The 26312-nt window shown below is 40.6% G+C and overlaps 4 protein-coding genes across 7 annotated transcripts; 3 read left to right on the top strand and 1 right to left on the bottom strand.

Moving 5' to 3' along the window:
• The first annotated feature begins 123 nt into the window (after positions 1-123).
• Positions 124-5859, top strand: cldnj (claudin j). Of its 2 annotated transcripts, none has more exons than XM_061782479.1 (3): positions 124-1202; positions 1821-2489; positions 5271-5859. In XM_061782479.1, the coding sequence occupies exon 2, from the start codon at positions 1828-1830 to the stop codon at positions 2461-2463; it is 636 nt and encodes a 211-aa protein (XP_061638463.1). In that variant the 5' UTR covers positions 124-1202; positions 1821-1827; the 3' UTR covers positions 2464-2489; positions 5271-5859. The 2 variants fall into 2 exon arrangements, with proteins under 2 accessions (XP_061638463.1, XP_061638462.1); XM_061782478.1 differs by having other exon boundaries at positions 124-1611.
• LOC133482400 (claudin-9-like) lies at positions 3106-5859 on the top strand. Its single transcript, XM_061782477.1, has one exon. The coding sequence runs from the start codon at positions 3579-3581 to the stop codon at positions 4254-4256; it is 678 nt and encodes a 225-aa protein (XP_061638461.1). The 5' UTR covers positions 3106-3578; the 3' UTR covers positions 4257-5859.
• sbds (SBDS ribosome maturation factor) lies at positions 5844-12370 on the bottom strand. The gene is made up of 5 exons (XM_061782476.1): positions 12104-12370; positions 11756-11885; positions 9557-9757; positions 8332-8496; positions 5844-6977 (listed from the first exon to the last, which is right to left on the bottom strand). Exons 1-5 carry the CDS (start codon positions 12229-12231, stop codon positions 6852-6854), a joined length of 750 nt encoding a protein of 249 aa, XP_061638460.1. The 5' UTR covers positions 12232-12370; the 3' UTR covers positions 5844-6851.
• A 421-nt stretch (positions 12371-12791) lies between these two features.
• On the top strand, positions 12792-25992 carry ech1 (enoyl CoA hydratase 1, peroxisomal). Of its 3 annotated transcripts, none has more exons than XM_061782473.1 (11): positions 12800-12932; positions 13072-13112; positions 14847-15015; positions 15418-15506; positions 15594-15718; positions 15795-15843; positions 17517-17581; positions 18578-18648; positions 20506-20577; positions 20711-20861; positions 22487-25992. In XM_061782473.1, the coding sequence occupies exons 2-11, from the start codon at positions 13076-13078 to the stop codon at positions 22589-22591; spliced, it is 933 nt and encodes a 310-aa protein (XP_061638457.1). In that variant the 5' UTR covers positions 12800-12932; positions 13072-13075; the 3' UTR covers positions 22592-25992. The 3 variants fall into 3 exon arrangements, with proteins under 3 accessions (XP_061638458.1, XP_061638457.1, XP_061638459.1); XM_061782475.1 differs by having other exon boundaries at positions 12818-12932; positions 13096-13112; XM_061782474.1 differs by lacking the exon at positions 13072-13112 and having other exon boundaries at positions 12792-12932.
• Positions 25993-26312: the final 320 nt, after the last annotated feature.

Here is a 26312-nt window from a genome sequence, read left to right as displayed (position 1 = left end):
AACCGGTTTGACGGCCTCCAGCACTCAGCAGGGATCGCACTCTCTCACCACTTTGGGAACAAACGAAAGTAGCAATTCTCAAACTGTGGTCCCACAAGCCGTAGCTTGGGCGTCAGCAGAATAATTTGCAATAAATTATTATGTTGTATCATTTAGGGGAAAAAAATGCATACCTAAATATAGGGACCGGTGTGCCAAAAAAAAAAAAAAAACTTAATAAACCAATTACTCCTCCCAACTTTAGCTTTGGGCCAAATAAAAGCTCTGATATGCCTTTGACCAATCATCACATTAATCTGACATTTAACTTTTAAACAAAATTTATATTATAACAGAAATAAATTCCTGTTTTTTTCAAGAACAAATTTTTCAGGGAGAATGCAGTCTTCATTTTTTCATGGCATTACAACTTTTTTTCTCTAAAAAAATATGAATTTCTCATCATGACATTACGGCATTTATTTTCTTGACAATGAACATTTTAATTCCTATATAATCTAAGAGTACATTTGGTAGTTATGTTTAATTGGCGTGAGGATTATGAGGGGGGTCCTTGAAAAAAATTCTCCCCTGTATGTGATCCCTGGACCCAAAAAGCTTGAAAACCCCTGAACTAAAGGACGGCTTCTTGTCCATGTTGAAAACCTACTCAGTCACCCGATGTCTGGGAAGGAAGCGTGGGTTCAGATCCTACTCAATGAGCTTTTTGATATGTGTGTGTGAAGGGATTGACTGGCGACCACTCCAGGGTGTAGTCTACAGTACCTTTTGCCCCAAAGTCAGTTTGGGTAGGCTCCACCTCACCCATGACACTGAACAGGTTACGCGGTGTTGAAAATGGATGGAGAGATGGATATTTTCAGTTCATACACAGTACTGTACACTGCTTAGCCATTGTATTAAACCAGTGATTCTCAAAGTGTGGTACAGGCTCCCTCTAGTGACTTTAACTTGACTTTGACTTTGTATTCATGAGACTCGACTTGATTGTCTGTAGTGTTCGCAAACCTGGCCACAGCCTACTATACCTGTACTATGACGCAGAGCAGTGGCGGCTGGTTCAATTTTCTCCAGGATCCCTGTTTTAAACCATGCTTGGTATGCGGAACGTCACATGACCAACGCAGAACACGGAATAGCTGACTTCCTGTATATGCTTTGCTAATGAACAGAACTCGGTTTACTAACATGATTGTTTGAAGGTGAACTTTCTAAAATTCACGTTTTCTTAAAAGCTGGTGTCTTCGGACCAAGTTAAATACATGTATATAATTTATTCATACAAATATGATATCATGCATGTAAATGTGAACGAAACCCAAACACCGTCTATTGTCATCTTTGGTGGCTCTGTGGTGACATCTTGTGTTTAACAAAAGACATTGGAGACGTTTAAAGTGCCTACGGGCGCTTTGAAACGGTCGCTTTCCTCATCCTCAAAGTGCTTTGACTTGATTTGCCAAATGCGGAAGTAGTTTGCCCAATTTACCCGATGTAAAAAAGTGGCAGGGAACGCAGAAGAAAGCATTAGCTTTGCTACAGTTAGCCAAGGCTTGCTGCTGGGTGGTCGGATAGTACGTGAATGCAGCTGCATTTCATGTCTTCTTCAAGGTAATGTGATGAGTGGTGGCCTCCTCTATTAGCCAGCCGCCACCTGATGAAGCGAGTATCATGTAGGGAACTCCAAAGACTTGCTTGAAATTTAGTGGGGACTCAACTTGTTTGATTTTTGCCTGCACAGTAACTTGAGACTTACTTGAAACTTATTGAAGACTTTTGCATAGCTACTGTATGTGACTTACTCCCACCTCTGGTTTTAGGTGCAATATGGCTCTGCAGGAACTCGGCATCATCCTGGCCATGCTGGGCCTGGCCGGGACCATGCTGATCTGTGCACTTCCTATGTGGAAGGTGACGGCCTTCATCGGGACCCGCCTAGTGGTCATGCAGGTGTTCTGGGAGGGTCTGTGGATGACGTGCGTCAGCGAATACACGGGCCAGATGCAGTGTAAGCTCTACGACGCCCTCCTGGACCTGTCTCCGGAACTGCAAGCGGCTCGCGGCCTGGTCTGCATCAGCCTGGTCCTGGGATGCATCGGCTTCCTGGTCTTCATCCTGGGCGCCCGCTGCACCAAGTGCCTGAGCCACCCGCGCATAAAGACCCGGGTGGTGCTGGGCTCGGGCCTTGTCTTCGGCGTGACGGGCCTCGCTTCCATGATGGCCGTGTCCTGGACGGCCAACGACGTAATCAGAGACTTTCATAACCCACGCGTCCCCGAGGTACTCAAGCGGGAGCTGGGGGCGGCCATTTATATCGGCTTTGTCGCTTCGGGATTGCTACTCTGCGGCGGGGGCATCCTGTGTGCGAGCAGACCGCCACCCAGGGCCGTGATCCATTCTGATGGGTACAGCCCAGCCAGGACCCCCACAAACTGCAGCTACGCCATCAAGAACTACGTCTAGAGCAGGAGTGGCGGGTCGTGCATTTGGTACCTGGGCCTTGGGTGGGGACTTAGCCGACTTAATTCATCACAATTATAGAAACGATCAATACAATACAAAAACGCAATATAGCATCTTCTGGAGCAGTTCAAAACTAATATTTATCTAATAACATGAGAAAAACACAACATAAAAAGAATTTGAGCAAAAGACATCTGGATCGCCAGAGGATGATTATTAAATGTATTAATGTTTTTCAGATCGTTACAGACTACTTTTGCTCGTCAAACTTGGCTGAAACAAGTTTTGCTCTGACCAACCAATCTGAGGACAGAAAAAGGATGATGTCATCGAGTGCCAGTTGGCTTGGTTTGCCCTCTAAGGACAACTTGGAAATCTGGCAGGATAAAAATACAGTCCCATTTCTCATGTAGTTTAAGTTACATCGGCCAGCACTACTGTTTTAGTGATTAGATTGACACGGCAACACTTAGACAGGTTTATGTGATGGCACGTCACGATCATATCAGTTTTTAATTGGGCCAAAAGCTAAGGTAGGGAGGAGTAATTGGTCTGTTATCAGAATCAGAATCATCTTTATTTGCCAAGTATGTCCAAAAAACACACAAGGAATTTGTCTCCGTTAGTTGGAGCCGCTCTTGTACGACAACAGATAGTCAATTGAAACAAACAATTGTTATGTTTGTTTTATTAGCAGACCGCCCCCCATGTGTACGTCTACTTCTTTAAATGATAAAACATAACCCCCAAGCTGCAGCTCGTGAATCCCCCAGAGAATTAGTTTGAGATACACTGGATTGGAGAACAGTGCAAAAGGCCTGACTTTGTTAATTTAAAAAATACTAAAGTGTATATAGTGTTAAAAAACAAAACTTCTCCTTTAAATCCTCTTCTTCTCTGAGAGTAGAAAAATCCACAGAGGAGCTTTTGTCTGTCTGCTGACGGCTCAGACTGGGAGAGTCAGATTGTTTTGATACGATGTCAGAACAAACAGAGAATTCCTCTCGGCCTACGCCTACCTCGGCTCTCTAACGTGGTACAACTGGTTTCCCATGACAAACAGTTTGACAGTGGTTAGGACTCCCCACCGCAGTTGTTAGGGTTCCCGAGTCGACATGCCCCGGCATCTGGAGTTGGCAGGCCTGGGTCTGGCCCTCTCTGGGTGGCTCTGCACCATCTTGACTCGCTGCATGGCCTTGTGGACGGTGAGCGGCACCCTGGACAACTCCACAGCTGTTCTACCGGCCTACTGGGACGGAGTGTGGCTGGAATGGGATCACTGGGACCTGGCCCACGACGGGCGGCTGCACTGTTCCTTCTATCAGTCGCTCATGTCCCTCTCCGGGAGTTTCCGAATGTGGAGGACCTTCATCATGGCAGCGGTGGGCGCCGGGGCTTTCGCCACGTTGGTGGGCGCATCCGGAGCCGTGTGGTTCCCCAGGCGGGGGCAGATTAAAGTGTTCTCAGGGGCTGCCTATGTTTTATCCGGGATCCTGATTCTGGTTCCCACCGCCTGGACCTGCCATCATACCAGCCAGCCGCTCGAGGGAGCTGTGCACCTGAGGAGGAACTGGGGACCGGCACTCTATTTGGGATGGGTGGCCTTTGCACTGATGATGACCGGCGGTAGCATTCTCACCACCCTGTGTCCCACCACCTCAGAGGGACCGAGACAGGCCGCAGAGGTTTCGAGGTCCCCTCATCCAGAGGCGACGGCGACGCACCCGCTCAGCAGGATCAACAGGGCCAACCTCACACACAGCCAGTACCAACGTGGATCCATGCCCATCTGAGATCTCTGGGAATGTGGGGACCTCATCCATCCATTTTCTACAGAATTTGATGGCATTGGTTACGGGTGAGGTGATTTTGGGCTGGATTGGTCAGCAGCCAATCAGCCATTTGCGAAATGTCATGTGACCGACGGAACACGGAATAGCTGACTTCCTGTGTATGCAGAAGTTGAATACATGTATATAATTTATTCATACAAATATGGTGTCATACGTGTAAACATGAGAAAGAAGGGCTTCTTTCATCATCTGCTGTGGTGACATCTTGGGTTTAAAAAAAAATTGTAGTAAAAATGGAAGTGCTTGTTATAAGAGGCTGAACATGTATTCATCACTCCCAGTTGCAGTTTACTGTAAAACCGCCACATAAAACACACACATTAAACATGAACTATTTAAACACCAAATTATATAAATTTGTCTGAAGAAAAAGCAGATAACACAATGCTAACATATAATCCAAAACATAGTTGGGCTAACATAAATGAGCAAAGATGTTACAGTAATTATAAATCTCCAAACGACGACTATTGCAGACTCTCTTCCAGTAGACCTAGGACTACTACGAAGGCACACAACTAAATTCGGACTTGCCTGTACTGTACGCTACAAAAGTCAGACCACTATAAAATCCACACTCTAGCCGCTGGAGGGTTCGCTTGTAACTCAATTTACTCACGTTTCAGATTTTGAGTGAGACGCAAATGCAGGGCAGTTCGCTGCTGATGCTCAATTGTACATCAGGTTTTGGCTCGTAACACGAAGCAAAAAAACTGGACAAGCTCCAGCTTGTAACTCGGAAAACTCGTGAGTTGGTGCACTCGTAAGTCAAGGTATCACTGTATAGGCACGTATAGTATTTTGTGCCATCTGAATTTGATTGTGAAATTTTACATTTAATTTTTTTAGATGTTTATTTTTTTGACACGGAAAAACACACACGCGCGTGCACTTACACACAATTCAGTCTTCAATTAACCTTGCATAACATATGTGTTTTTGGAACCCCCACAGGAGGGCCTCAGCTGACTAGCCAGGAACGACTGGACAATGAGGTAGACGTCCTCCCCACTAGGTCACCCTGCTGCCCAAAAACACAACACATAAAACTTGAACCCCTCTGTCCATTTCCTATACTGCTTGCCATTAGGGTACTGGGTGGGCTGGAGCCTATTCCCGCTGACTTTGAGCGAGAAGCTGAGTGTACACTGGACTGTTTGCCAGTCAATCACAGAGCACATACACAACCAACCATTTACACTCACATTGACGCCTATGAACAATTCAGTCTTCGTTGAGTCTGAACATGCATATGTTTGGAATGTGGGAGGAAGGAAGGGAGAGTACCCGGGGAAAACCCACGCAAGTGCGGAGAAGGCATTCAAACCCTTGAAGCGCAGAAGAACTTTGAGGCAGACGTGCAAACCACTAGAGTTCCGTAGTGTGTGGAATATTAAAATCAGTAATTTGTGACATCATTAATTGTATGGACACTGAACACTGAAATTGTAAAAAAAAAAAGCAGCCAGATAGCATTTTTAAATGTGATCTAATACCATGTTGACAAAATGTATTAAGACAATAAAGTGCTATTGCAGATTTATTGACCTGTATTTGGGTGTACATTTTTTCTCAAGCTTACATTCATTGTTGCTGCCATCATCATTTACATTCACACCTTAATGTGAACAAGTTAGTAATGATCCAAAACACACCAACAAACTGAAAGTTTAATTCAATATACTGTATGCACTGCAATTAGTTGTGATGTAATAAATTGTGAGCAGTGACTACATTTTTGCTTGTTCTTGATTCAAAAGGAGTGACGCTAAGCTAAATATGTATTTGCGACAGAGAAGACTCCATGATAAAACAGTAGAATTAGTTCATCATTAAATTGGCCATAGTGAAAACTGTGTTACTTCTTACACATCACCTCTTTATTCCCCCAAAATTACCTCTTTATGCTTGTAAAAAAAAGTTTCTTGTAATACTACTAATTTGCATAGAGAAGTGCCTCATTACTCTTAAAATTTCAATTTTTTTTCTCATGAAACTACGATTTTTTTTCACATACGTACATGTACTACTTTATCCTTGTAATTTTATTGTCATATAATGTATGACTTTTTTCCACACACACATATCTTTATAGTCTTGTAAAATTATGACTTTTAATGTAAAATTACAAATCTTCTCATAAACGTTGTAGGCTCATATTACCTAATGATTCTCTATATTAGGCACAATTGTGTATGACTTCAATATATATTTTGTTATATGTATTTTTGCTGTAATACTGACTACAACTACCAGAGACAAATTCCTTGTGTACTTGGCTCATAGAGATTCTGATTCTTAAACTTACTAATTACTTAACTTTTCACTTGTTCTTGATTTTAAAGAAATGGTGACAATATTGAATGTATTTGATATTTGTATGTAAACAACAATAAAAATAACTAAAAGTGCTGCAAAGCAGACATTCCCAAGGTGTATGCTTGTAGAGGGGAAACATACGCAGCAAAATAGTTTTTATTTAGACTGAATTAGTGCTTAAAGGCCTTTGCAAAGTGTGATAACGTTCCCGTTTCCCTACAGCTTCTCGTCACCCTCCTCCACGTCCTTCAGACTGACCACCTCCACAGAGCCTCGGCCTTTGGTCTCACAGCGGATCAGCTCGCCGAGTTCCCTGTAGCAGCCAGGATCCACCAGACACACCTAAAAAAAAAAAAAAGGTATTCCTTAACATTTACTATTGTGTGCAAATGCCTAAAGGTGAGTTTAATGACTTCTTACCATTTGTGTAGAGTGCTAGTGTGCATATCTGTTTGCCCATGTGTATTGTCACATCTAATACTATTGATGAACCTCATGTGAAGGTGGTTAGTTTGTGTTGAATAATTTACTTATGAACACAGTTTATGTAACATGGGTTTACGATTGTGTACATACTAGATGCATGGTGTTGATACTTTATGATCCTCTTTGGCTTTGCTGCCATCTTCTGAAAAACTAAAAACATTTCTCTTCCCAACACTCTGGTGACTAAAGATACAGTAATTCCGTTTCCGAAACAGAAATGGTTTGCTCCCCTTTCTGGCCCATGTCAAGGTCTGATTTGTTAACATATCAAATTACATTTCTCCAGCTATTTGCAGTGGATACGGACCAAACCCTTCTACAAAAAAATTTAAAAAAGAATAATTGACACTCCCAGAAAATGTTTTTGTCTATCTTAATATCTTATCTTTTCTCCCCAAAATTGCTTTTGCCAGCATAGATCTCTGACACGACTTACTACTCAGGTGTACTGAAAGCAAACTTAAAGAGACAAGCAAGCAACCACGTCATATCCACTATCCTTCAAAATAAAAGCTCAAACCCATGAAAATACAGGAAGCGTCCCAGAAGTGTCCAAAATAAAGCCACAAAAGTTTAATAATTGCTCTATAGAAATATAAAACGAAAACAAACCAAGAATTTTGGTGAAATGAATAAATAAAATTACGCACATTATCAATGTTATTTTCCTACCTGCTGCACTAGTTTGCTGTGTTATTTAATATTTTTCTATATTTGTTATTCTGTTGAGTAAAACTTGTTTTAATATTTTTTTATGTTTCTCTTTTTTATTTACTTCGTATGTTAATAAAATGTTGAACTACTCTCGTTTCTTTTTCAGTAGAGACACTTGAAAATTGTCATCTTAAAAACAATATAAAAAAAAAAAAAATCGCAATAATGGTAAAAAATACGTGTTCATCGTTTTTTTGCCTTATTGGCCAGCCAATAGTATACAATCATACCCATAAATGTACTTTTACTCAAAATTGGCCAAATAATATCTTTTGGTGTTTTGGTTTTTAGCCTTGGTTTCCTCATTTTTTATTACAGCAAAGATTTTTTATTTCGTTGTATCACTAATACAAACTGCATATAATAGCTTGATGGATTGGCTTCAGCAAGTTTAATAAAATTGAAGAATGTCAAAGTGGCCCTCTGTATGAAGCCAGAGGGAGGAGTTTGGACATCCCTGTCCTTTAATAAAAAGGGAGGGGGACGGCAAACTCACAATTTCCAGGTTCTCATCAAAGTCTTCGCTCTCGACAACCTGCAGGAGAGGTTTGAGCTTCTCCTTCAGCCGCTTGGCCTCTTTGCCCGGCAGCAGAAGACGCAGCCTCATGTGGGCCCGCTGGATCTGCATGGTCTCCTTCAGCTGCCTGATCACCTCCAGAGCCTGCACACATCACAAAACATCATGTTTACAACTCACAAAAACTTTGGAATACTGGTATTATATATCATCACCGTTGTAAACTGTCGTGTGTTTTTTCTTGCAATTTCTAACTTTGGTCTCATAAAAAATGGTTGACATATTATAATTTTAGCTCAACTTTATTCCAGTGAAATGATGACTTTTTTCATAAAATTATGATTTTTTTTCCATTCTCATAATATTATAACGTTACTGTTGTAGAATTTAGCTTTTATTGAGTAATAAAAGTACTACCTTTTCATGCAAATTCTGACTTTGTTCTCATCATATGGGAATATTACAATTTTATTCTTATAAAATGGCAACTTTATGTAAAATTATAACTTATTTCTGATATGACTTTTTTTCCTCATTTCCTCTTGTCTCATAAATTATCACATAGTAAATTATGAGCTTATTTTCTCATATTACTACTTTATTCTCATATTACGTTACTGCTGTAGAATTTTACTTTCATCTTGGAAAATTGTCTTTTGGTTGCAAATTTCAACTACTGCATTCCTGTAAAATTACTTTTTGCAGTATTTTGAGTTTTCTTTCTTTTCTATCTTATTCTCATTACATTACAATGTTGTGTTTCTAAAATTTGGCTAGAATCTTGCAAAATTCATTTTTCTTACAAATTCTGACTCTGATCTAATAAAATGTAAAATTAAAATTTTTACTCTTGTAAAATTACAACTTTATTCTCATAAAATTGCAACTTTTGTCTCGTAATATTACGTCAGCGTCGAAAACATTTACAATACTAAATAATGATATAACATTAGAAATGTATTCTCATAAAATTACCACATTATTATTGTAAAATTTTAACTTTAAAATTAAAACTATTTTTGTGAAGCAGTCACTCTTTGAATATTTTCCTTTTTTCTTGCAAAATAACCACCTTATTCTCCATAAATTGTAACTTCTTAATTACAACACTGACTTTGTACTCATGATTCTAGTGTATAATTTTATATTTGTAATGTTTGTTTTTCCCCAAGTGAGTGAAACGCGTCACCCACGGTGTCGTCACCTGCTGCTTGGTGCTCTTGTTGGCCTTGACAGAGTAGTGGATGTCCTTCATGCCACGCTCGATCAGGCTGACTGTATACGGCCTCTTGGTGTCGGGGTTGACACACTTGTCGGCCACGATGGTGGCGATGTCCCTGAACATGGTCTCCAGCTGACACTGCCGTTCCTTGTCGGACACCTGGAGCTCCCCTTTGGTCAGGATCTGTTCGGACAGAACACAGAAGAGGTTGGCGTGTTGGGATTTTTAAGCAGGTTTGCCCATTACATTAATCGCAAGGCCATTGTAGGTCAATTGCAAGGTGGTATTTAGAGGTGAAGTAAAAATAAACAACTGACAAAATGTAGCTGCATAATTGTGCACACCCTCTTATAACTGGGGATGTGGCTGTGTTCCGAATTAACCAATCACATTCAAAATCATGTTAAATGGGTGTCAGCACACACCTGACACTAGGGCTTGACGACCTAAAATTCAGCTCATGGTATAAATTGAATCCCTTCACGGTAATGGCATATATCGCAAAATAAATCCATCCATCCATCCATTTTCTGTACCGCCTATCCTTACTAGGGTCGCGGGCGTGCTGGAGCCTATCCCAGCTATCTTCGGGCGAGAGGCGGGGTACACCCTGAACTGGTCGCCAGCCAATCGCAGGGCACATACAAACAAACAACCAGTCGCACTCACAGTCACACCTACGGGCAATTTAGAGTCACCACTTAATGCATGTTTTTGGGATGTGGGAGGAAACCGGAGTGCCCGGAGAAAACCCACGCAGGCACGGGGAGAACATGCAAACTCCACACAGGCGGGGCCGGGGATTGAACCCGGGTCCAGAGAACTGTGAGGCTGACACTCTAACCAGTCGTCCACTCTGCCGCCTGTCCACCGTTCCGCCTCGCAAAATAAATGTCAGTGTAGAAATTATAATGGAAGCATTTATGAATGGATGTTTTGGTTAATATATTTACAGATTTGATAAGACTGATCCGAAAAGCTTTTACCGCATACCAAAGAAACCTAAAGTTAGTCGAAAGCTTTGAATCGCAGGAAATAACGTGAAACCTACTGACAACGATCGTGTTTACTTTGAACACTTTATATATGGTAAGACAAACAACTTTGATTTTGTTTTGCAATATATTATGATATTCGATATTGTATTGTTACAATTTCATTGTTATATTATCTTTGTCTAAGTAGAAGAAGACTAGCAAAGTAAGAATTTCATTGTGTTTTACTGTCCATATGACAATACAAATCTTGACTCTTTCATACTTTTCGTATTAGGCACAAAAGGGCAATGACAAAGGCAGTCTTGGCTACACTCCATATGTAAACATAATATTTTAATATTATATATAAAAAGGAAGTTGCATTTAGATTTAATTTATGATGAACTCTCACCGGTGCACACCCTTTCAAGGTGCAACACCAAAGTTCAGGACAGGGTTAGCCGCAAGCTATCTAGCTTCAGCTTGTACTGTGCTGGCTGGTACAGCACAATCGAGCCAAGCATTCCCACATTCTTTTCTGAGCAGCTGATAAAGCAGGGAGTAATGTACGGGGACGCACTGGTCTTTTAACCAGCTCGGAGACGGGGGGGGGGGGGGGGGAATTCCTATACTAAGACAGATATGATGACGTCATCAATAAGATTTAATCACAATTGGTCGGTTAAGTCCAAATATATACCTTCTACTGATTATACCCTTTATATTGTACACCCCTCCTACCTACCTAACCCAATAAAGTTCAAATCTTGTAGTAGTCTTTTCCTGACCATCTCAAGACATTATTATATTACTATATATAAGCAACAATCTGAATGAATCTAGGAATATTTCCTCACATTTATATGAAACAATCAAATTGATTGTTTTCCTGATGCTGCCACTACCGTGATTCACTGCAGGTGAGGTGTTCTCTTGGTGATAAGCAGTGTTGTGCAACCACATTATCTCAGATGTTTAATTTTACCTCTCCTCTTGATGTTTTCTCTCTCTTTTAATCTTTTATATCCACTGTATGAATAATGATATGTTTTGCATTTTTATTTGAAATTGGTAATTTTGATTTCATACATTTGAAAGCTGCTCGTAAGCTGATAAAGTGTCCGTCCCCCCCACCCCCACCACCGATGGCTAGAGTGTAAACATTAATATTACGCTGGATCAGTGACAAGGATTTTTACTAGACCTGCTTGCAGATTTCAGTCAAGTCATCTGTGCCAAAAGCTTTGCTCAAGTCGTCCTTTTTGGCCACCTGTCCTTTGGAGACATTGACGAAAACGGAGTTTGTCTGCAAAACCTCATCCAGATCTTTCTCCCTGCGGACAAAAGCACATGTGACACGTTTATGTTTAACATGTACATTGAAAGCGAGCTGCAACGAGCCGTGCCTTGGCTGAATAAAGGTTGACAATGGATTAAACAACGACATTCAGAATTCATAAGAGAATGTATTTGCACAACAAACATTGAAGTGGGGATATGGGGTGTGTGTTATGCAAGACTATTGAAAATCAACATTCGACGCTCTACTTACGCTCCGGATCGCCAGCTGAGAACTTTATTCTTGTAACAGGCAATTTCGAACCGCTTGCCTCCTTTCTTCATCCGCACCACCGCCACATTCGTCAGCCGTATTTGGTTTGTCGGTGTAAATATGGACATGTTTACGTCTAACTACTGCTAGTTTGAAGAAGATAAATGTGTTCTCAAAACGCTTTCCTCTGTGACGTCACTGTGTTAATCAAATTAGAATCCGTTGAGAAACAGCAATGGTGCGCAAAGGTCCCCAGTCTAATCGTGCTGAAACCCTTAAAGGGACATAAACAACATCTAAATCGACAACAAAACAAACTCAATATTTTCTTAGAATAAAAACTTATATGAATGGTTTGTAATAACAGTATACAACAAAGTAGGGGAAAGGTAAAATTCCAGTCAATTAAGGTTGAGACCGTTAAGAAATGGCAATGGCGAACAACAATTCCGTTCCAAACATCAAAACCGAGAAAAGAAAATGTAATTGGGTGTAAAAATGAATGATTTGTGATTAACGTAAAAAACAAAGTAGGGAAAACGCAAACAAAAGTTGATCTTATAATCACGTTATTTTCCCCTAAATGAACGTCACAAACATCTAAATCGACAAAACTGTATTTTATAATCCAAATATTTTCTTGGTTTAAATAAAGCTGCTATATCTGGTTTGTGAAGAATGTAAACAACAAAGTAGGTGAAAGGTAAGAGAAACTTCCAGTCAGGACGAATGTAGGGGGGACAACTGTGCCTGAACGCCAGTACAGTACTTGCAAAACAAAGCGACAAGAAGAAGACGCTGCGCGCCTGAAGGACCGTAAAGAGTTTCGGTGAGGCGCCTGTTTAAAAACTATCTACAGCTTACTTATGTACGTTTCTTGCTTCCGTTTTTATTCTGCACAACGCCGGGTCCGTTCAAATCGTGTTTGTTTTGTTTTTTTCTGCGGCTCCTGCCTTCACCGCTTCAAGGGATATGTTGTCACTCTTTGCCAGGTCCGCTCTCTCAACATGTAAGTCATCAATATGCTCTGTTGCGTTTTCAAACGTCACATATTAAGTGGTAATGCAGGCCAGCTAACAATTGCTGTGTTTTAATTTGCTGTTATTGGCTTGGGGGTGGGGGTGTTAGTGACTATTTGTGTGAAGGTTCACGTTGAAACTGACACAAAGAGGACGTCATGTTTGTTTTAATGGGCAACACGCTCCAGTCATATTGAGTTGCTGTGTTTGGAATCACGCCCCCTCCACTTTTTCGTGCCCTACATTGTTATGTAGTGCTGTACGAATGTGTAGCTAGTCCCACAATACATCTTGAAAAGTAGTGAACCAGAGTGAACAATGATGGTCAAATGTATCCCATGGTGCATTGCGCCGATACAGAAAACTGATTTTGTGTTTCCAAGACAAATTCATGAGTTATAGCATGAAAATAGCTTTAATATAAGTAGAGCAGCAAAGATGTATTAATTTTGTAAATTACACTTATCTTAAAACAATATAATGTTATTCAACTGTATTATTTTATGTCTTATACAAAAAAATCCACAAGCTGACATTGATCCAGTGTGTTGTTGTCATGTAATAGCAATGTGAAAGAAATGCCCCGCCCGCCTGAGAAGTGTTCCAAAACAATTTTTAATATGGCTGATGTATATGTATAGTCAATTGTATAAAAATTAGGTTTCACACGATCAGGATTTATAGTCAATTGTATAAAAATTTGGTTTTACACGATCAGGATTTTTGGGACCGATCAACGAGTTAAAAAACAAAACAAACGATCACCGATCCGATCACAAGATGGAGCAGTGTGTCTATTTAAATGACATTTACTATATATACTTATTTAATGCATACTAAGTATCTTCAAAAATATTCTCTAGTCAGGTTATGTATTCTAATCAGTCAGGTCAAACCAACATTACAACATGACAGAAATAATTGGTGCTAACTTACTGTAGTTAAAATAATTTATGTCATTAAATTACTTCACACACACTGAAACTTTAGAGCATGATTCGACATAACGCCAGCATGCCAGCGTACAACCACTAGTGCTAGCACTAGCTTGCTAGGCTACATAACGTTTTGTTGGCTGATTGTGAGCGGTATCGTATTAAAAGTACATGAACATACCTCAATCAATCCTTGAACGAACGTCTTCTGCTGAGCACTGGTGACCATCACCTCCACACGTTTTCCCCCATTTTGGTCTTTTTTGACTAACACAATACACGCGCGATCTATTGTTGTTGTTATGGCCGTGGTAATGAGTGTATCTGGTTTTGTTTCATTTGACAAAGCACAGTGATCGTAAATGAGGTCAAAAGACACACGGAAAGGCTAAAAATAAACTAGCTGTTGGATTCAAATATACTGTATACGACGGCGACGCAGTGTAAATGTCTTTGGATCGGCGAATTATGAGATTAAAGCCGATCAGGCAATCAGGATAAAATGCTAATTATTGGCCGATACCGATCAAGCCGATCAGATCGGTGTTAAGTCTAATAAAAATCCCAGGTAGTGATTCTCATAGTGTGATTGATACTAGTACCATTAGTGGTAGGGAAAACAATCACTGCCTAAGTAGTACAGTTCAGTTGTATTGAACTTTGTAGTAAAGTACATGCATTTAATCTTAGTCTTTAATCTTACTACTAATACATTACTACTTACTACTAATACATTTAAATTAATTTATTATCTAAGTAAATCTTTTCATGACTTTCTTTTTTTAATAGACAGGGGATCCGGGCCCTGCAGCCAAACAGTCATCCGGGCCATGTCGTCGTCCGGCGGTACCACCGCCCCGTACACCACCCTGGCCATCAGCTGTCCAGCACAGGCGGTCACACATGTGGAACTCCACCGTCCCAACAAGCGCAATGCCATGAACAAAGCTTTCTGGAGGCAGGAATCACTTTAATATTTTTTTTAAAAAGATGATATAACTCAGGGAGAGCCCCAAACTCATACGAGATGGGGAAAATCTTTTTGATTGTTGCAACAATATATAGTTAACATGCTCACAAAAGTCAAATTAATAATATGACTATCATTCCTGGACAGTTGTGGAAGTAAATCAAGAGCAGATTCTCTAGAAATGGTAAAGTAGAGCACATCAGGTGTTGCAGTTTCTTGCGACGGTGTGCCCCATTTGCTTCCCCAGAAGGCCAAGTTGTTTGCGGTAATGATCTAAAACAAAACAAAAAATTGTGTTTTATGCACCAAATCGTTGAATGAATATCTCTGACACTGTCATTCAAAACTGAGCATGATTTTCTTCACGACCACATTTGTAATCTCCCTCAGTGAGATGGTGGACTGTTTTAACGAGATCTCGGGTGACCCAGACTGCAGAGTGGTGGTGGTCTCTGCCGCAGGGAAGGTCTTCACAGCAGGTATTACAAGTTTTGTTTCAAAGTTGAATCTTTTTATGTGGATTTCAGAACAAATTTAATTCTCTCTGTGTGTGTGTTTTCGTCCAGGAATTGATCTGGTGGACATGGCTGCTGACGTGCTGCAGCCCGACGGCGACGACACGGCCCGGATTTCTTGGAACCTCAGAAAGACCATCAGCAAGTATCAGGACACGTTCTCAGTCATCGAGAGGGTAGTCACACTTATGATTGCCTATGTATTATTATTGTTATTAAATACTTTAAGAATAAATATTTTTTTTGCTTTAGTGTCCAAAGCCAGTCGTGGTAGCTGTCCATGGAGCCTGTGTGGGAGGAGGTAGGATAATGTCATCACATTCAAACTTTAAAATTAATTTAAAATTAGATAGATACTTTATTTATCCCATTAGGGAAATTTAATTGCCATAACAGCAATATTTACAGCAAAATCATGCATTATAGAAATCCATTATACATGGGTAGAAGTGTTTTCCAGAATTTTTAGCTCAACTTTGGGGGTGCGTATTATACCTGGGTGCGCATTATACATGAGAACTTACAGTAAGTAATAAATATAATCTAATTATGCTATTGTAATATTTGTGAAAACAAGATCAAGATGTCACATTTTGGTAAATGGTAAGTAATAGTGTATGCTGCAGTAACAGTGTGGGAAGTATAATATTTTTGAAAGTGCGATGATGACATTGAATTATAATACAATTAATATGTACATTGTATGAAACATCTGTTGATATACAAACAGTTCTATTGGACATTGAAACGTGAGAGAAATTAAACTACTGTAATTCAAATGTTGTTCAGAGGAAAAATGTAAACCCTTTAGTCGACAAGAGACAGGACAAGCACTTTGGTAATAATGAGAGATACAACTTGCCTGCAAGGAGACAGTTCAAATACAACTTGATGGCTGCTTCTAAGAAGTGTCTGCCGAGTTCTCCTTAGGTGAGGTCATATATACACAAATAAACAGGCAATTATCATGTGCCTCATGCAACTGCCCACCCCACCCCCCCAACGATTGACGTCTTGCTTTGGCTCACAACAAAGTGATAATAATACAACATCAGAGAGAGAAAGGGGAACAAGGTCTACTTTCTTATCCCTCCACTTAAACAAAAGATTATATGAGGTTATAATTACATAGAATGGATTTTATAAGTACAAAAGCATATATTTTTGTAACAATGCATTATACTGACATGTTTACATCCATCCATCCATTTTCTGAGCCGCTTCTCCTTACTAGGGTCGCGGGCATGCTGGACCCTATCCCAGCTATCATCGGGCAGGAGGCGGGGTACACCCTGAACTGGTTGCCAGCCAATCGCAAGGCACATACAAACAAACAACCATTCGCACTCACATTCACACCTACGGGCAATTTAGAGTCTTCAGTTTAACCTACCATGCATGTTTTTGAGATGTGGGAGGAAACCGGAGTACCTGGAGAAAGCCCACGCAGGCACAGGGAGAACATGCAAACTCCACACAGGCGGGGCCGGGGATTTAACCCCGGTCCTCAGAACTGTGAGGCAGACGCTCTAACTAGTTGGTCACCGTGCCGCTTACATGTTTACATGACCACAGGTTATAACAATCCTCTATCAGAATCTTCTCAAATTCAGATTAATTCTATAATTTTGGCCCAGAGAAATTCTATGATGCTGAGGTATCCATTAGGAGTTGAGTTTAAGTTATCAAATGTGGTTCCTTGGTTCCTTCCATGAATGGCACGCAGTAGAGCACAGACGGCCCCGAAGTTCAAACAATCCCAAGTAAATTAAGCAGTACCATATTGTACATGCTGCATTCACTGGGCAATTAATCAAATTACACTACAGAAATGATAAAAGATGGAAAAAAAGCATTTTGGGGTTGTCCTTGGCACACAAGTTTAGCATAGTCCTGCCCACTAACAAACGAATGAAAAGCACCTGGGAGACGGTAATAATTGGACCATTTAAAACCTCAAATGCTCTTTGCCAGGTGTGGACCTGATTACCGCCTGTGACATCCGCCTATGCACCCAGGATGCCTGGTTCCAAGTCAAGGTATTAGAATATAACATGGCATCCCTCACTCACTCAGCCACACCCCTTAAAGGGGCACACCCAACACATAAATACTACAGTACGTGCAATAATTACACTTTATAAAACAAGTATATTTCTTTAATAGTATATTCTATTTTATGTTTTGAGGAAAAAAGATGCTATATTTAGTAGATATATAAAGTCTCCACACCCCTGTTCAAATGCCAGGTTTTTGTGATATAAAAACACAAATAGTTTCTTATTTCAAAGAGATATTCACCATTGTGACCTACAACCTGTCTGAATTAAAAAAAAAAAAATCTTAGAGTTTTGAAAGTAGAACTGAATTGCTGAAATATTGCAGTTGCGTAAGTGTGCACACCCTCTTATAAATGGGATGTTGCTGTTCAGAATTAATCAATCAAATTCAAACTCATGGTAAATGGGAGTCAGTAAACACTTGCCCCCATTTAAAGTGCTTCCGATTAACCCCAAATAAAGTTCAGCTGTTCGAGTAGACTTTTTCTGACCGCCTAAAGACACTGGAATATTACTGTAGGCTTCATGAGAAACAAGCTAAATCTAAGAACATTTCTGAATACTCTGTAAGAAACAATCCAAATAATTTCAATGTAGAAATTAAGTAGCAACTGGCCTGCTGAAAAGTATTTTCCTGCACATTCACTGAATTTGCATGATTTTGTATTTGTGAATTGAACAAATTATTTTACTGTTCTGTCATATTCTAATTTCTTGAGATTAACCTGTGCAAGGATGTCCTCAAAAATGTCACACTTTGACTGGCCATTACTAATGTTATGTTTTGATTTAGGTGTTTATTGAAATTAATAAGTTAAATCAAAGAAAATATCACAACATTTAAATAATAATAAAGGCAAAAAAGGAAACAAGTCAAACCAAAAATTACTTGAGTAATGGCAAGTCAAAGCACGAGTCATTTTTGGGGGAGAAGACCTGTACAGTATTATGCTTGAGGTTGTAACTATGACACAGGAAGTGGACATCGGGCTGGCGGCGGACGTCGGAACCCTGCAAAGGCTCCCAAAAGTCATCGGCAGCCGCAGGTAAATGACTCGTTATCGCACGGGGAATTAATACGGTGAGACCCCGTTCATTGTGGGCGATACATTCCAGACCCACCCGTTATAGGTGATAATCCACAATATAGAGAAACTACATACAAGTCTATATTTCAACAAAAAATAAAGGCATAAAAATGTGTATAAATAGATAAATATAAATAATAATAATAATAATACTGTTCCCCTCCTTGAGCCCTCACCTTATCATGGTGGAGGGGTTTGTGTGCCCCAATGATCCTAGGAGCTAAATTGTCTGGGCTAAATTATGCCCCTGGCAGGGTCACCCATGACAAACAGGTCCTAGGTGAGGGACCAGACAAAGCACGGCTAAAAGACTCCTTACGATGACGACAAACTACGGACTCACTTTTCCCTTGCCCGGACGCGGGTCACCGGGGCCCCCCTCTGGAGGTGGAGCTCGAAGGCGAGTGCCTGGTGGCCGGGCCTGCACCCATGGGGCCCGGCCGGACACAGCCCGAAAGGGTAACGTGGGTCCCCCTTACCATGGGCTCACCACCTGTGGGAGGGGCCATAGGGGTCAGGTGCAGTGCGAGCTGGGCATTGGCCGAAGGCAGGGACCTTGGTGAACCAATCCCCGGCTACAGAAATCCCCGGCTCGAGGGACGTGGAATGTCACCTCTCTGGCCGGGAAAGAGCCCGAGCTGCTGTCCGAGGTCAAGAAGTTCCGACTAGATATAGTCTGACACGCCTCCACACACAGGTTGTTGCTCTGGTACCAGTCCTCTTGAGAGGGTTTGGACTCTCTTCCACTCTGGAGTTGGATGGAATAATACTGCTGATGGGGCACGTGTGTTGTGATTACCAGTAGATAGCAGTAACGCCTAAGGTGTGGAGTTCCAAAGCCAGTTATGCTGAGAATGGAAATCCTGCAAAACAGCTCAAATGTTAATTATTTTATATACATTGACTTTTTACTTCATTTTAATCAGCATTACATTAAAGCTGGAAAAAAAGTGCTATTTCCGTGATAGACAAGTATACGTTTCACATAAAGAAATAAAAAATTTAAACGGTGATATAGTGGGCGGCACGTTGGACGACTGGTTAGCGCAATTGCCTCACAGTTCTGAGAACCCGGGTTCAAATCTGGCCTCGACTGTGTGGAGTTTGCATGTTCTCCCCGTGCCTTTGTGGGTTTTCTCCGGGTACTCCGGTTTCCTCCCACATCCCAAAAACATGCACGGTAGGTTAATTGAAGACTCTGAATTGCCCGTAGGTATGAATGTGAGTGTGAATTGTTGTTTGTTTATATTTTCCCTGTGATTGGCTGGCGACCAGTTCAGGGTGTAACCCGCCTCTCGGCCGGAGATAGCTGGGATAGGCTCCAGGACGCCTGCGACTCAAATGAGGATAAGCGGAACAGAAGATGAATGAATGAATGAACCAATTTATTGATAATTGAGTAAAATAAAATAGTAAATACATTTGAATTAATCTATTTTGAGGCTGCTGGTTTAACTCCTACAACAAATATTACAGTAGTCTTGCTAATGAAAATGCAGGATCTGTCCTGATTAAAGAAGAGAGTCGGGCTCATGTTGCTTGTGGGCCAGGGTTTGGTTGTTTGTTCATATGTGCCTTGCAATTGGCTGGCAACCAGTTCAGGGTGTACCCCGCCTCCTGCCCGCAGGAGACAGGGATAGGACGCTGGGATAGGCTCCAGCATAACCGCGACCCTAGTGAGGATAAGCGGTGTGGAAAATTAATGGATGGGTGATATAGTGGGGCTGCGGTAGGTGAACCGCAATATGGCAGGGGAACAATGTAAATGATGACATTTGATATATAAATGTGTTTGCTGTTTTTATTTTTCTCCAGCCTGGTGAACGAGCTGGCTCTGACGGCGCGGAAGATGTACGCCGACGAGGCCCTGAACAGCGGACTCGTCAGGTAAACAAGTCAAGGTACAAGTGTACTAGTACGGGACCTCAACCTATATATCAAGGATATGGACTAAATGCTCCAGTGGCTTACCATATTGATCGGATGCAAGTGGGTTGGGCCTTTCTCTTTCTGTGTCCAGCCGAGTGTTTGCAGACAAGGAGGCCATGATGGCAGGCGCGCTGGAGATGGCCGGGGAGGTGGCCGCCCGCAGCCCTGTGGCCGTGCAGGGCACCAAAGTCAACTTGATCTACTCCCGAGACCACAGTGTATCGGAGGGACTCAACTACATGGTAAGGAAATTACCATGTCAGCCAAGCCTGGGCAAACTTTAGTGCGCAGGGGCCACACTTTATTTATTTATTTGATGGATGGGTCATCTCATTCTAAAGGTAAAAAGAAAAAAGTAGTTCAAATGCACATGTAAAATAGTTAAACTAACTCCTTTTTTAAAAACATTTTTGGCATTCTAAATAAATTATTTTTAATAAAAATATATAATGTAGGTAGTTTACTTGAATAATATGATTCACTCGTTCTTTTATTTTAATTAAATTGAATTACAGTATACTTATTTACCTAGTTTTTTAATAAAATATAGTTGAATGTCTAATTGTTCACGAATCCTCTTTTTTTATCAAGAAATTAATAATAATCACCCTATTATTTAATACAATAACATTTTTTAAATATGTATCTATGAGTTTACTCATAATTCTCATCTGCAAAGTTAATTTTTTTTAAATTCTAAACCAATTTATTAAAATAAAATGTGTGTGGATAATAGTTTACTTTCTTACGATGTATTATTTAGAAATGTAATTTTATTCTAATAAACCAGTTATTTAATAAAGTACATTTCAAAATTATTAAAATGTGTGTGGAATAGTTATCTTTAATTAATAGTTAACTTGTTTTTTTAAATTTTAATTAGTGAATTTTAGTTACCCCAATAACTTAATAAAATAAATGTATTTGGTTTACAGGCGGCGCGGTGGCTGACTGGTTGGAGCGTCAGCCTCACAGTTCTGAGGTGCGGGGTTCAATCCCCGTCCCCGCCTGTGTGGAGTTTGCATGTTCTCCCCGTGCCTGCGTGGGTTTTCTCCGGGCACTCCGGTTTCCTCCCACATCCCAAAAACATGCATTAATTGGAGACTCTAAATTGCCCGTAGGCATGACTGTGAGTGCGAATGGTTGTTAGTTTCTATGTGCCCTGCGATTGGCTGGCAACCAGTTCAGGGTGTACCCCGCCTCCTGCCCGATGACAGCTGGGATAGGCTCCAGCACGCCCGCGACCCTAGTGAGGAGAAGCGGCTCAGAAAATGGATGGATGGATGGATGTGGTTTACATTAATATAAAATAATTTATTTATTTTAATTAAATATTTAATTATCCAAATATTTAATACAATAAATAGTTCAAATCTTATTGGATAATACTTTACTACCAATATTGTTTTAATTAAATTTAATTATTCAATTACAAGTATTTCATAAAATTGGTAAATAGTTCAAATGTGTGTGTACAGTGGGGCAAAAAAAGTATTTAGTCAGCCACCAATTGTGTAAATTCTCCCACTTAAGAAGATGAAAGAGGCCTGTAATTTTCATCATAGGTATACCTCACCTATGTGAGACAAAATGAGGGGAAAAATGCAGAAAATCACATTTTCTGAATCACATTGTGTGGTTTTTAAAGAATTTATTAGCAAATTATGGGGGAAAATAAGTATTTGGTCAACTACAAACAAGCAAAATTTCTGGCTTTAATGTAAATGCACGATCGGCCCTGATTAAAGAAGGGAGTCGGGCTCATGTGACTTGTGGGCCAGAGTTTGCCCACCCCTGACGTAAATCAATATAAGGGTGTCAGCGTGGCACTCTATTCTGATTTTCTTTTATTTTTCTTTGTTTCCAGGCTACGTGGAACATGAGCATGCTTCAGACTCAAGATGTGATGAAATCCGCTCAGGCCTCCATGGAAAAGAAGAGTATCAAAAGTGTAACGTTCTCCAAACTCTGAATAGAGCTCAGTACGTCCACCGAACAAGCTCTTCTTTCCGGAACAGTATTTCTCAAACTAGGGTCTCCGGACTGGCTTTAAAGGGATGTCCAAAGAGCCAACATCATTACTAAACTAAAAAAAAAAAAAAATTGTGTGTGCACAATCTCATGAATCATGTGACTTGGTGCTCATTTTCTTTAACCAGTTTGTAAATGTTGCATAATTAAGCTGAAAAGTGCACTTCTGGCAAACGACAGCCAAATTCAGTGGCCTGACTTTGCAATCGAGTCTATCTTTATCATTGTAAAATACATATGTACATGAATGTTTATATTAATCTCTTAAACGCTTCTGAAAGTTCAGAGACTTAAGCTTTTTCTCCCCAACAACTTAAAACAGATGTCTTTAGAAATCTGTAACATATGGAAAGCTCAGGCCAAAGCTTTGTATTACTTATTTTGTATTACTTTGGTGCCAAGGAACTATGTTGAAGTAAGTTGAGGAGCTTCCTGTTTTGCTTTGCCGCCATCAATCGGCAATCATTAAACTTTTGGGAGGAATGTCAATAACTTTCTATTCATGACAGGGCACTGTTTCTAAACACTGCTTTTTGCCTTGAGAGTTTGCGGTCTTGTGTAAAGTGCACTAATGTCTATGTCAGTGACTCTTAAAGTGTGGTGGGGGTACGCAGGCTCCCTCTAGTGGTAACTGAAGAATCACTGCCCAAGTTCAGGTCAGTTGCATATGATTTAAATATGGGTTTAATCTTTTAAGAACTCATTGTTTTTAAACTTTTATCTGAAATACATTTTAATTTAATAATTGAAGTACAGTTCTTGTTTTCCTACATTTAAGCAGCGTTAATGATAATGTTAGATTTGCTTACAATAATATTAAATACTAATTAGGCCTACTACAATAATGTTGGTCGAGATGGTGATACTTGGAGATCTAAGTATCATTTTAGGTGGTACTTTGTGTAAAAACTGAGAATTACTGCTTTGTGTAACAAGGTGCCATGTACAGTAAATCAAAATGACTGTCAATGGGATCTTTGAATAAGGCAAATGCTTTATTGATAAAATGATATCTTAATTTACCCAGGTGTAAAACCACAATCAGATTCACTCATTGTTGAGTCTGCTTGGCACAGAGCTTCTGGAGGGTTTTCTGTGCAGGAAGAGAACATCATTTGCAACATTGAGTGAATGAGCGTAGCAGCTTAAAACGGAAAGTGACTGTTTACCATGTGAAAGGCTTTGGCCTTCTGTCTGTTGTTGGTATAAGCCTCTTGTCTGCTCTGAACTGCCTGCTGCTGCTTCACCTCCTCCAGCTGCTCGGACAGTCTGAAAGAAAAATGCTCTGTTAATAGAGTGGTGCCTTCACTTCCAAGGTTAATTTGTTTCGTGGCCAAGGTCGTAACTCATTTTACTTGAATATCTAACACATTTTCCCCATTGAAATTATCCACCCAATCATTTCCCGTACTGCTTATCCTCACTAGGGTCGCGGACGTGCTGGAGCCTATCCCAGCTGACTTTGGGCGAGAGGCAGGGTACACCTTGAACTGGTCGCTAGCCAATTACAGGGCACATAAACAAACAACCATTCGCATTTACATTCAAAACTACGGGCAATTTAGAGTCTTCAATCAACCTACCATGCATGTTTTGGGGCTGTGGGAGGAAACCGGAGTCGTCGTCTTCATTTCCTTTCGGCTTGTCCCGTTAGGGGTCGCCACAGTGTGTCATCGTTTTCCATGTAAGCCTATCTCCTGCATCCTCCTCTCGAACACCAACTGCCCTCATGTCCTCGCTCACGACATCCATCAACCTTCTCTTTGGTCTTCCTCTAGCTCTCTTGGCTGGCAGCTCCATCCTCATCATCCTCCTACCAATGTAGTCACTCTCCTCTTCTGGATGTGTCCAAACCATCAAAGTCTGCTCTCTAACTTTGTCTCCAAAGCATCGAACTTTGGCTGTTCCTCTGATGAGCTCATTTCAAATTTTATCTAACCTGGTCACTCCAAGAGCGAACCTCAACATCTTCATTTCCGTCACCTCCAGCTCTGCTTCCTGTTGTCTCTTCAGTGCCACTGTCTATAATCCGTACATCATGGCTGGAATTGACCAGCATGCACCTCGGTCCCCGGAGTAGGGCTTTGGCGGAGGAACATGAGGCTCTTTGTACAGTGGCGAAATGGATCGGAGGCTGCGGGCTCAGAAGGAGTACTTACGGGAGGGTGGGCAGACTGCAATTTGGAAAGTAGGGAAACTTTGTGCGTGAGAGTGGTCAAAGATTCCATAATCTCCTGGAGAGGTTTATCCTGTCTTCCTATATGAGCGCCTTGGTGGGTGAGTGCTTGTCTTTAATGCCTCTGGGGTTGCTGGGTCCATGGTGGCCAGAGTATTCTGTCACAATGTGATTTTAACTGGACCCAGAAGCAGGCGGAGGCTGAAGATGATTTGTGCAGAATGAGAAGGGATTCGGCGGTGGATCCTTGTGGCGTACTTATGTGCAAGTAGCGAGCCGGTGTACCACGGGTGAACGTTAATTCTCTGGCAATGGAGTCTTTGATCTGGCAGGCTTAAATGCAGGTGATGAAGGCTGATTGACAACAGGTGCACGACCGAGGTGGTGCTGATTACTGGGAAGAGAGAGGGCGAGAGGGGCGCAAGGCGGCACCCAAGCTCCAACAGCGGAACTGCAGGGCACAGCTCATGACATATACTGTATATTACGTATATTAAACATACATATATTACAAGGAATAAAATGTACATAGTGTACAGTGCTTCTGTGCATTATTATATGTTTATGCATTTAAAAGGTGTTGAAGAGTATAGAAAGAGTTTAAAAGAGTATGGTAGCGGTTAATTGGAGTGTGGGAAAGATAAATAAGAGTCTGGGGAGGTTCATAGAGCTTTAAAAATATGTATACATTTATTTTTAATCTGGTCATTATTTCGTTGACTTTACCTATGGTGGTCCGGAACTTAACCTCTGTGATAAACAATGGATTACTGTATTCATTACCAACCTACGTTTCTGATTTGTTATTATATAAAGAGACCTGAAATAATTAACTTCAATCAAAAATACTTTAAATAATGGTGTTGATTTTAAAGATGTTGGTTTGTCAATGTGAAACTTTCCAAACAAAATATAAAGGTTGACAATAGTCAATACATGATTAAGTTTTATCCATGAAATTATATAGGAGTTTAGATTACTGAGGAATGGTGGTTTTAATATGACTCCCCCATTCTGTGATAACACCCAAGGCCAGAGAAAGCGTCTGCTGAACAGTCATAACGAAACCTGATGTGTATAAAAAGTAGTCAGCTCAATAAACGAGGTGTCTCATTCAGTGGACTTGCACTCTGGTGTACAGTTGATTGAATGAACCCTGAGACTCAGCCCTCTGGTGTCTTTATTTTTTCCTCTCTTTTTAGACAAAGAAAACGAACGCACAGGGACAATTGAAGGTTCCATGATCTGTTGAACATTGACAATTTTATGTTGTCCCTAACAATACACAACAAATGGAGGGATAACTAGTTTTGAAATTAGGAGACAAGGATAATAGTTTGTTCAACTACTGTTCAACAACAGGTTGGTAACAGAAAAATGCAATATAAATGCAATATCTCAACATTATTGTTCATTACATATCACAATTTGGAATTTTGGTAAAGCTTTTAGCAAGAATCTTTAAAGTTGACGCACATGATTTGCT

Source organism: Phyllopteryx taeniolatus, chromosome 8, assembly GCF_024500385.1.
Source record: "Phyllopteryx taeniolatus isolate TA_2022b chromosome 8, UOR_Ptae_1.2, whole genome shotgun sequence".
Taxonomy (NCBI): Eukaryota; Metazoa; Chordata; class Actinopteri; order Syngnathiformes; family Syngnathidae; genus Phyllopteryx; species Phyllopteryx taeniolatus.
The sequence above is the reverse complement of the archived record's forward strand: the minus strand, read 5'-3'. Positions and strand labels throughout refer to the sequence as shown.